The sequence below is a fragment of the Aythya marila genome (assembly GCF_965140915.1).
Source record: "Aythya marila genome assembly, chromosome: 6".
Taxonomy (NCBI): domain Eukaryota; kingdom Metazoa; phylum Chordata; class Aves; order Anseriformes; family Anatidae; genus Aythya; species Aythya marila.
The window spans coordinates 29198060-29210329 of record NC_139047.1 but is presented as its reverse complement, the minus strand read 5'-3'; the positions used below and the strand labels follow the sequence as shown (position 1 = coordinate 29210329).

General features: G+C 39.9%; 1 protein-coding gene across 2 annotated transcripts in view; it reads right to left on the bottom strand.

The window, feature by feature from the left end:
* TMEM163 (transmembrane protein 163) overlaps window positions 1–12270 on the bottom strand; it is a 95430-nt gene that overhangs the window by 1440 nt on the left and 81720 nt on the right. For both annotated transcript variants that reach the window (XM_082763039.1, XM_082763040.1), the window contains 2 exons: window positions 4133–4244; window positions 1089–1230 (listed from right to left, as the gene is read on the bottom strand). In XM_082763039.1, coding sequence (XP_082619165.1) covers window positions 1089–1230; window positions 4133–4244 — 254 coding nt within the window. The remainder of the gene's footprint in view (window positions 1–1088; window positions 1231–4132; window positions 4245–12270) is intronic.

Sequence of the window (12270 nt, the reverse complement as noted above, 5' to 3'; positions counted from 1 at the left end):
TTGTAGCCACCTGATTCCCACACAGCTGCTGTAAGGTCTCTAACCACACAGAACTGCAGCAGTTCCAGCAACTGGAAAAAATCAGGTCAGCTGCTAAAACAGAATTTAGTTTTACCCTTTGTTTTCTTCATTATCCCTTACTGTGTCTTGGTGACACAATGGCTGAGCTGACTGTCGGGCAGAATGTTGGCAGGGATGTAGTAGCACGAATTTCAGAGGCCCTACGAAAGGTTTCCAACGCTGTTTGGTACATTTAAATATTTTGGTACTGATTTGCCGCTATAGTTTTCCAGAATAGCTAGCTTTGCAATTGAAGTAACAGCAATTATAGTGCTTTTCCAGGAATGGTATTCCCCATTAAAATGTTAATTTAGTTTTCCAAGTTTAAGGGGAAAAAAAAGCACACAGCTTCCAGAGGGCTTACTGCAGCCTAGGGCTAGTTCTCTACAGTGGTGACTCCAATTAAATAGGTTGCTGCATCTCCCCCTTTGTCTTATGGCAGAAAGAGAGATGAAACACAAAACCCTTAGATTCCAAGCCACCAAGGGAAATTGTGGCAGTAAAGGAGCATGTGGCAGAGCTTCACTTGATCTTCCTCTATTTCTGATGTCACGAATCAAGAAATCATCTTGCAATTTAGTGGAAACAGCATTATTTGAAGTATAACTGGCTAACCTTCAGTTCCGAAGTTGCTACAGGGTCAGACTAAGAAAGAAATCAGAGGTAAGACCATTCTTTAAGCTTAGGCATCTTACCTTAAAGCTATGGTTTTGCTGGAAAAAACAGTGCTTAGAAGTGCAGCATGGAGTGATCTTACCACATATTTGTAATTATTTTTTTTTAATATTTCAAGGCCAAAACTCTAAATTCAGGTATAGAAAAGCCTTCCTTCCTACTGATGAGAGACAGCCAGACAGTCTTTTGTCCTTATTCATGCGCTGTGCTTCAATACTGGCAGCTAGTCTAACAAAATCCAGTGACAGATTTCACAGAAGTTACGCTGGCATTTAAGAGCCATAGCTTTTTCCATTAACAAGACAGCCCACCTACAGTATATAGAGAAATACCTACTAGCAGGAGATACTCACTTGATCCCATAGGCAAATATTGTTAGTCCAATTAAAACTCCTATACTGCCATCCAGAAACCAGACAGAAGAATTGTGTTTAAACACTTCTGCACTAAGAAGGATGGAAAATCCCATTATTCCACCTACAAGAGAGTTGAAACCTAGACGGGGGGGGAAAAAGGGAGAATCAAATCTCAATAACCTCACATACGGAGACAAGGTCACCTGTAGGGAGAAAAGCCGTGGTTGTAGCGGTACCACCAGAGAGGGACCCATACACGAGGTGAGCCAGGGCATGTCTACACAACAAACTTGGAATATTTGGTGTCTGACCAGTGTTTTGTAAGACCTCTGTCACTTGTCAGTTCTGATTTAAAATATTTTACATTCATTTCCCCATACTGTGTCTTGATTTAGTTGGTCCCAAACTTTTCATCCTCTGTTGAGTTCCAAATGCTAGATACCATGATGACAAATGAAGAAGACTAACTTGACATAGTCTGTGCTGTGTCATGAGCCAACTCCAGTCAGCTGCAGCTTATACTAATTGTCCATTTTTTTCCAGCTCTCCATGTCTGCCAAGAACCACATGCATGGCACTTACTCCTGAACGTCTCCTTTGATCCACGCCTCCCACATCCCAGCCCTACCTAAGTTGTGTTCATTTTTTCTGAAAGATGTAGCTAAGACTTGACCTTCTATAGCTGACCTACTTGTATAATCCATCCATATTTTGATTAAGATGCACCGGGTTCCTGTCAGGGGGAATTGAAGTGCAAAGGAAACCCTGGCATGGAAAAGCACGTGTTACCTAGCACGTCTGTGGCAGAATGGGGAGCGAAAGGTCTCAGACTCCCCAACCTGTGAGAAAAGGGTTTGGGGCTGTGTTTATTTGTGTTGTTGTTTGTTTGCTTGTTTGTTTTCCAGCTGTGGTAGTGCATTCTACAATAGGAATCTCAAAACTTGCACGTAAGTGCTTGATTGCTGAATTAATTATACCAGTCTAGCTAAACCAATATTGACACAAAGCACTCGAATGAGCTCCTGCTCTTTTTTATTCCCAAGCAATATAACTTGTACTGCTTATACTTGTCAATGAAATGTAGTGTGTGTATAAATATATTAAGTATAAATTAATTAACTATATATTTAAACCAGTGCAAAAGGCAGGAAATAATAAGACATTTTCTTGCTATTATTGGCTGACTGTTCCAAATGATCTAAAAGCTACTTTCAGAGGAAATTGTCCTCTCTTCCTGCCTGTCCTTCAGTCAAACCTTTCTTTGCTGGTGCAGCAGGCTGCAGGTATGAAACCAGATGCCACATTCTGTGCATAAGGCTCGCTAGCACAGGATACAACAGGTGGTTAAATCTGGGAGGGAAATGGGTATCTAAAACCTACAGGAAAGCTGGGTGACACTACCCGTCTGTCTCATCTCTGCACCTGTCCTTTGAGATGGTGCAAAATTCAAGATAGGAAAGGGCTGCATTTATTATCCAAAAGGCCATGAAATTTTGCTATACACAAACTGTATAAATGACATTCTGCCTTATCAGGATTAAAATATTAAGGCTTTAAAGAGCTACTGTTGTAAAGCCCTATTCGAAAACAAATGTTTTCTAAGAACAAATATCCTCAATAGAAGTTGACATGTATGGCAGAGAATCTGAAGTTTTGGAAATAAACCTATTTTTCAGAAAGAAGAATGTATGCTCAGCTTACTCAGAACAGTTTGCTGCTATACAGCCAGTGATCACAGGAGGTAAAACAGCAGGAAACAGAAAACACTAATAAAAGAAATGCAAGGGAGTGTTAAATCTGTCTCAGACACTGAATCACATTGTCTCCTCCTGATTGTTAATAAACCAAGTATACATGTAAATATTTTTTGTGAAAGAAGTTATCTAACTACATGTGGTAAGATCAGCCTCTCACATTTTCTAAAATAGCTCTAGAAAGAAGAAAATAGAAATAAAAAGCAGAATGAGTTAATTGTTTACTTTATTCCCTAATTTTTTAATCAAACGATGAGCAAGCTCCAGCTCAGAAGCAATATAATTAGCACAAGGATGTAATTATGGGCAAAGTGATCTCTGTGTTATACAGGAGACCAATTCAGAGCTAAAGTGATACAGGATTTTGTCAGCTAATGTTTTGTCTGAAAAAAGTTGATTGTTTAAAAAACAGGACACCTTTTTTAAAGGGAGGGTTAGATTTTGCCTGCTTAGAAATAGTTCTAAAACAGTCAACACATCTCGCTTACACTCTGACAGCAAAGGAAGTCAGACTCACTGGTCCAGTTCCCAGGATCCTTTCCAGAATCCTTTTTGCAGGTTGCTGATCTTTTTGTTTCACACAAAAAGGGGGTCCCTAGTAAGGAATAGGCTCACTGAACAACGTGGTCTGCTGGGAAATAATTACACCTGCAGGGAAGCAGTAACTTACTCCTACCTCCCTGCACTGCTGTTTTGATTATTTTTTTTTTTTGCTTCTTTTGTATTTATAATATAGATACTCACAAAGCATTTATATAAGCTGGACAACATAAAATATAAATACTTGTGTTATCACACATCACAAAAAGAAAAATGAAGTAGATTTAAATTACTCATACTAATGCAATTATATGCATGAAGGCTGATTGCTGCTGAAGGCAGGGAGGCATTCTCTGCAACAGACTTGCTACACATGCATTGTAGGCATGAGTTTATTCACCAGGTGTAGGCAGCAAGGATGGATGTGACTTTGCCAAAGCTATATAAATTGGTGTCATAGCCCCACGCTGCAGTCTAACCTCTGACACACACCTCATTGATTATATGCTCTCTCTATACTTGTATTATTGCTTACTATCTAGCCATTAACTGCTTGACTTCCATCAGACAAACCTATTTCAGTATCTACGTAAGATTCCAGTGGTACCATGGATTGTTCTGTTTCTTGTTTGTTTTCCAGTGGCTTTCTCATTTTGTTTCCCTTGTGCAGGGATCACTAGCACCCTATGTGTCTGCAGAATTCCTTTGGGGAGTCTATAAGTGCAACAGGATCATCTCCACACTCACCGTCAGTTATCAGCGCTCTGCTTGTAAGGACCTTTCCCAGCATAAATTTGATTACTGCCAAAACAGTGCAAAGGATGCCACTTAAAACGGAGACGCTATACAGGAAATCATCCTGAAAGAAAAGACATCAGACATTAGTACATCTTATGGTCCTGTCCTACATATTAAATGACAAATAGTACTCGTTAATATGCAATTACTTGTGCCACTGAATTATACAACCTGAGAAAAAGATTTCCTGAGTTATGACTTTCATGACAGCCGGTGCTTATTCTGTTTATAGTACTGTCAGTAATTGCTCTTGCAAACATAATTAATGATGGTTCCAAGCAACACAATTTGAACAGACCCAAACTCCTCAGATTCAGCTTATGTACCTGCTGGGCTGACTGCAGACTGCCTAGTAATCTGATGTCTAATGCAATCAAACACAAAGGCTCTACATGCAGGATAAAAGACTGAGAGCAAAATCCCACTTACCAGATCTTTGTTGATTTTTTTATTTTTTTTTAATGTGAGAAATAATAATTTAATTAATTTCCGAGTCTGCAATTGCTTTGATTATGTTTGTTTTCCTTCTTTCCTAAGGTAAAGTCTGGTCCAAGCTATAGCCATATGAGTTTTGCTACTGATGTGCAAAATTGGGTTTAGCTCTTAGAAAACAAATTTTCACTGGGCTTTCATTTCAAAGCTACAGAAATATCCACATTGCTTAATTTGAATACATAACGTGAGCTCCCTAGGCTCCCCTGACAGAAAGCTGAATGTCTATGTAGGGCAAATTTAATTATTGTTTAACATACGTTCTCTTAAGAGGTCATCTGCAGGCGCCTACCTCTTTCCCCTGACTATTTAGTGTTCAGCTGGGGAGAGCAGAGCCACTTTTGGGTGCTGAAACACTGGCACCGCAGCCAGGTGCCCAAAAGGGGTCCCTGTGCTTCCTCCCCAGTGAGGTCCATCAGCCCACGGGCAATGCAGAAGCACTACCATGCCTGCCTGCCACCTAACCACAGAGTTGGAATAGATTAATTTATTACTCTTCATAGAAGCTTTAATTTAAGCTGTTGCAACATCAGTAGAAATAAAGGAAATATCAAGAATACTTTTTTTTTTATCTGCAGGTCTAAGTGGGCCAGTGCCACTGGGACCCTGTTACCGATTAAAATACCCTGGCAAAAATCCCTGTTGATAGTAAACACTGTCATCATGATTCATCATCACCTCCATCCATTTTCGTTATTTCAGCAGCAATTCAACACCCAAAGAAATCAAAAAAGGGTTTTGAAGGCTGCATAGGAAGATACGCTGGGAACTGGATTACTAATGCAGTGTGCTCACATCCCCAAAATAATTCATTCCGTATGTTTTCCAGCAATTTTTTTAAGTTGTATTTTCCACGTCTACTTCATTCTCTGTCAGCCATGAGCTCATTCTCTAGAGCTGGTGCAGTATTGAACAGCAAGACGAAACGCACTGAGGGAAGGAGCACAAAACAGAAGAGGTTAGAACAAAGAACTAGAGCAACTGGGTAACGGTAGGAAAAAAAAAAAGGCATTTGTGAAATTATTTTACCAAAATAACTGGAAGATACCCAGTTAGTTTTGGAGTCAGGAAAGACTGGGAATGTTTGCTTGGTGCCAGCCCAGCGGGTAAAGCTGGAAGCTTCCAGAAGATCTGAAACAACAACAAAGCTTCCAAAGGCTGGATAAGCTTTGCAAGAAGCTCCTGCCAAATTTATGCTTCTATATGTTGTGCTTCTTCCTCAAAAATGTATATTTACCACACCCAACGATTTAATTTTGATAGTTTGACAAATTCTGGTTGGTTTGGGGATTTTGATCTCATCTAACATTTTATTAAATAGTTCATCTGATGTTTAATGTGCAGCATAGGTGTAAGAGTTCAGAATAACCTGAAGCAGAATGACACGCTCCCTCAACCTAATGACCACAGAGTCTCTACCCTGAGCTAGCAGTCAGAGCACTGCTCTCATGCCATCAGGCTGAATACAACTTTTCTACAGATGAGCAAGTTCATTTTCACTTTCTTTGCAATAGTAAGCATGGCGAGCAAACCTGCTCATGATCCCCTCGAGTCTGAAGGACCTGAACTTTCTTTTTTCCCTACAGAATCTCGACCCAGCTGGTCACCAACTGATAGGAACTGCCTTTCATCAGTTATTGACCCTGAAAAATAGCAGTATATATACTGTGATCAAAATCAGTCTAACAGCTTTAGTGACAGCCAAGGCAACTTATATGTGATACAGGTTTCTGAATAAACTCATAGAGTGAATTTATGAATCAGATTTTTATCAAGGTTTCAGGAACTAAAAAGTTTTCCTAAGTTCTTTTTGTTTAATAATAAAACACAGGCTCATTTTATTGCTAATACCAAAGTGACCGGATCAATCATTGCTCCTTTGCAATCACACTGAACATAGAAAGAGAATAAGGTAAAAAACGCTGCTCTTAATGTGAACACCTCAGTAATTTCTTGCTTTAGACTGTGCAGAATAGACTTTCAGAAGATTTTATCTCTTTTTGTCTCTCTAAGCAGTATTTAAAGAATGATCTCCAGTTCGTCGCAGTTTTACACAACAGCCACAAGGAGGCGGCCGATACTTCAGTACAAGGCGAGGAGACAAAACTGAAGGGAAAAAAAATCACCTAAATTCACTTTCCTCAGTCCTTTTCCGCGCTTGCTGGATCTCCAGGCACCCAGCTGGAAGAAGCAGCGTGAGGCTACATGCTGTTAGCAAGAAGGTTTTGTAGATGTAAGAGATCAGCTCAAAATCCGCGGTGAAGCCCAGCAGCTTGGCTGGCACCTACGGCACACAGGCCGAGCAGGTGAGGCAGCAAAAGGGCAGAAATCGGCTCAAAATGCTCCTTGGAGGCTACATACAGGACCAGAAGCCGGAAGTGGTTTAGGAGAGCATCTGTCTGTGCTGGTACACCACCAGCCTGCAGGATGTGACCGCTAAAAGGGGCTCAACATATTACCTGATCCCTCAGGGCCGCCGCATGACAGGACCTGGGGCTGGCGCACCCCCCTTGCTGCAGCGCCGTGGGGCCTGAAGAGTTAAGCACGTCATACTGGGGCTGTGAAATGCTGCCCATTAAACTAACCATCATTTGGAGAAATGAAGACGAGAGAAGCCATAACGGAGAGCCAAATTAATAAAATAAGCCTGGCCATCTGGCACCGTCTCCCTCAGGATCTTCCCTCAGTCGTGCCCTCTCTGTAGCCCTTGCCTTAGCATCTGACGGTCATCAAGAGCACGCAGCAGATCTAGCCAGACTCACTGCACACATTCCTGGTGTTATTTTAATTAAAGCAGCAGCAGCAAATTGGGACAGATGATAAAAATTTAAATTCTGATCATTTCCATATGATAAAGGCTTCTCAGCCTTGTAAATAAAGCTCTTTCCTTTTCCATTTCTTTTCATCATATTCCCTCATTACTATTACACTGTACATGAGACCTCAATTAATAGGCACACGTTATCTGGCTAGATGGCTTCATGTATAAAACAGCAGTGTACATAAAGCTAGGTGCTCATCCTGGGCCGCCATCTCATTACACAGCACTCTAACAGCTGCAATCTCCCAATTTAAGATTATTTTTTTTTTTTTATGCAAGATTTTACACCATGGTAGTTTCCCCGAAAAAAAGAGAGCTTTCCTAGGATGCTTTCTTTGCTCCTAAAAAAGGAATAATAGCAGTCCGCAGGCAGCTTTCCTGCACTTTATCCAAATGCATTGTCCCCACCAGTGCAGATGAGAACAGAGGTCTTAAAAAACATGACAACATTTCCATCCCTGCTTTCAAGGATCTCACCAAAAGCAGCAGTCTTCTTATGGCTTAAGGAAAATTTGTTGATGATGATGTTGTGACTTTGATCTCTTTCTGAATCTACTGTAAAAACTACAAAAAAAGCTGCAGGGGATGCTTCAGTGCTTAGCTTAGTAGGTGGAGATATTTTAACACAATTCCCAGCATAATAACTGAATTTTAGCTGATCTGTGCTCCTAGCCTTTTCCTAGAATGTCTTACTCGTTCTGACCCTAATAACTTGCCCAGATTTCATACCATATTACCACATTATTTCTACCAATTATTTTTTTTTCTCTTCTGTCCTTCATTTACACACCTTTAATTTCTTCTTTTGGGATGTAGAAATGTTCTTATTTCACCCTAAGTTTACAGCATTGAGTAAAAAGGTATTTATTGGCATGGGAAGAAGAAGGCCTCTCCCGCGTTCCTCACCAGTGGTGAGCCTCCTTCCTCCGTCAGCCACCACCAGCAGCCCCCCAGCATCACAGCCAGGAGCTGCTGGTACCATTTCTTCATCCCGCTCTGCCCTTCCCACAGAAGGCAGCCTCTCAGCGTGTCCCACCTCTTCTCTGCTGAGTCTTGCCCAGGAAAGAAGGGTTTGAAATGAAATGAGACATCTTGGCTGAGGAGGTAGGGACGTATTCCTGGAATGCTACAGCTGCTGTTGGCAGAAGTGATGTTGTGACTAGCCCAAACTACACCGGGTTTGTGCTGCTAAATACTGGTTTTCCCCATCCCTGCTGTCTCACACATCCCCACAATGACCCTTTCTCAGTCCAGGATGGGTCACTATCCTCTTCAGCACCCACCAGGGCCTGCTGCCACCCTGTTCCCCGTCCCCACCTCCATGTACCCTTGGCTGCCGCCTGCCCTCACCTCACCTGGGCATGCCGGCTGGCAGGGAGCACCTCACTTAAATGGATTTTGGTCTCCTGCCCTTAGAGATGTTCCTAACACAAACACTTTTTTAAAAAAGTCAAAATCTCTACCACACTTTCTCAGAAGTAATAAATAGTTTATGTAATCAGTCTACAGGGAGCTTCTGGGAAGCCAGAGGGCCTACCTCACCAGCTAGCTTCAAAAGGGACAAGAGTTTTAATTGCTTTTCACTGTCAGAAAACAAACCGACAGCCCAGCCTCTGACTCAAGTAGCAGACTCTTCGCATGGAGACACAAAGATCTATTATTAGCTCCAAAACAAAATCCTTATGAATGTTTAAACTTGTATCCTTAGTGCCAAGGCACTGTGACGAAGCAATTCCACACTCACTTTGTATCACTGCACCAAGACCTGAAAACAAGACTTCATCAATCCCTTCAATTAGCTAGTAACCCACAATTTAGGATAAAAGCTATCAACTACACATTTTTTTCATGTATCTGCAACATTCTCACCAACCTGTAACAGCATGTGTGTTTTAGGGTTAAATTCATTGTTTAAGGCCAAACAATGAACCATCACACCAAACTTACTGTAACAATAACAAAACAGGATTCTGATGTATAATTAATATATACAGTACTTTGATTTGAAATTATGTGCAATAAATTATATATATATATGTGAGAGAGACCAGAAGTGTATAGAGAAGTACGTATAGGGACACATGTACATATAAACACAAGCATTGCTTTATTGCTACTGACCTATAATTCAGCTGTTGATGTTGTTAAATATATTATGTATTTATTATAAATGATTGAATTTGCAAATAAACTAGAACTCAAAATGTTACACTGTGCCACTCCAAGCTCCCTCTTCAACTTTAATCAATAATATATGATAGAATTACACGCGGCCTAATCTTACAAGGGATTTCTTTTATAAAAGCATTGGAGGCACCACATCAGATGTGCATCACGTCTTTTGTATACAAACTGATTACATTTTCCTTCTTTGTTCTGCAGGAAATGTCAGAAATATGGCATGATGCTTGCTTACTCTTGCAAAAAAGTGTCCTTTGCCATACTAATGAGGACAAATGCCAAACTGCATTGACATTACATGTGTTATACTATTATCTAGGGAAACGCAAGCAGTAACTGAATAGTAAATGGATATTGATTTACAACCCCAGGTGAAATTAAAAGAGTCACTCTCAGTGTTGCTGGGTTGGGCTTTTTTAGCCTTCTTAATAAACAAGAAATTGTCTGCAAATTCTTTGTGGCAACAGTCAAGCTAAATCTCACCATTTTACACAAATTATATTTATTTCATTCAAGAATATATAGTGATTGACATGAGGAAGGTAAAGAGGCAAATGAAAAAAGGTTTTTATCAGAGAGATGTCAAGAGTTAACACTAGTAAATCCAGACATAAAACAATGCTTGAAAACTATGCTTAATTTGAGTTTTAAACCCATTTCCTAAAATACTAAGAAAACATCAAGAAATTACTAAAATTTACCCAGAAATCTAATCATAATGTCATCAATGTCATGGAAAATGACATAACTCCTCCTTATTTGTAATGAAACGTGTGCACCAAATCCTCAAGGTCGGTACTGGGTATGGATATAGCTCTGAAACATCAATAAAGGAATGGCAATTCCTTTTCCTACTGGGAATTACCTTATTATGGCCAACGCTGGCTGGAGAACAAATGCTGTGAGGAACAATAGGGGTAATGTTCTGAATCTGATAGCTACAAAAAAATAGTAAATCACTTCTGAGCCATTAAGAAGTGATTCTATTTTAGCTTCAGTACTCAACATTGTAGGAAAAAATAAAATAAATTATACAATCTGAGAATGATACAATCTGAGAATGATTCATTTAAAATTAAGTGGAAGGGTAAACAGAATGAAGGTTTTATATTCCAAATGCCAAATGTTGATTAACTTAATAAGTTGGATGTAATGAAGAACTGCTAAAATTATCAAAAAGCTTAGTTCCAAATAAACCAGAAAGGAAGAGCAGCTGGCCTACTTCTAACAATTCCAGCATGTGTATTAGGAACAAAGAAAAAGAGAAGGAAAAAAAAAGAACTGATGAGTGAAAACAAATTTCCTTATGAGTCAAGGATATGTAAGTGAAATAACAACTTAACAACTTTGGCATGTCATGCTGAAACAGACCCCACAAAAATAAAGCTTCACAGCTACGTAAGAAATAAAGAAAGAAAAAAAAAAAAGAAAAAGAAAAGTGGAAGTTATAGCTGTAATGTCACATCACTCTTTGCTGTGAAAAAAAGTTTTTCAAGGATTTTGTGACCTTTCTGTATTTTTTGAAGTCTTCCAAGCGTACTTGCACATAGCTATCTCTCATGAGAACTGTATTCACAGTGTTTGGGCAGATGCACTGTATAACCCCCCCCCAGGAAGTTAAAGCCAGTGTTACACACTTACGTGAGAGCTGAGGGCACTGCACAGGTTCTGTACAGCACATCTATATCCACTATTCTGTATATATATTCTCTACTCACTGTTCTGTATACCACACCTATACCCAATATTTTTCAAGAAATCTTAACCAAATATTTAAGCATCCTAGCTATATGAAAAAAAATAGGAGAGGAACAGTATGATTTCTTTCAAAAACAACATGTTCCAAAACAAGTGTAAAATGTCATCACATCTCTAAATTCATAAAATATGAAAGCTTTAATTAAAAACATTTTCAGACAAATGAGAAAGGAGGTCACAGCTTGATAAAGAAAATGACTTGCGCATATGTGTTGATGCATGCACAAACTGCGTCTACATAGACACCCACGCAGATTTGTTCCACAGGAAAATGAAGCATCTCTGCAAACTTGCATCTCTGCAAGAATTTCTTCACAGAGAAGAAATTTCTTCAGGCGTTGGAACAGGGAGGTGGTAAAGTGGCCATCCCTGGAGAGACACATGGATGTGGCACTGAGGGACATGGCTTAGTGATGGGACTTGGACGGTCAGGTTGACAAGTAGACCTGATGATCTTGAAGGTCACTTTCAACCTAGATGGCTCTTTGGTTCTGTTCTCTGGTGCTCAGTAAAAGTAATTTCCACAGCTTTCAAAATGTGACTGCCCTATATAGAGAGAATTTTTAGTTTCAGAGTATTTGTCACAGTAATTGTAGAAACACAGGAGGAACTGTACATCCATCCCCTGCCAGGGCAGTACTTGCAGTAAGTATGAAGGGAAACTCACCTGCAGGCACTTTTTGTTGTTTCTAAAATCAGGTGTGAGAGAAAAACAATCCATTATGCTTCTCAATGCATATATTCAATTTTAATGCTTTCCAGACCCTTTGGACAAACGGATGCCTTTAGCTGCAGTACTTCTCCTACATCTACACTTTTATCATCTACTCCCTAA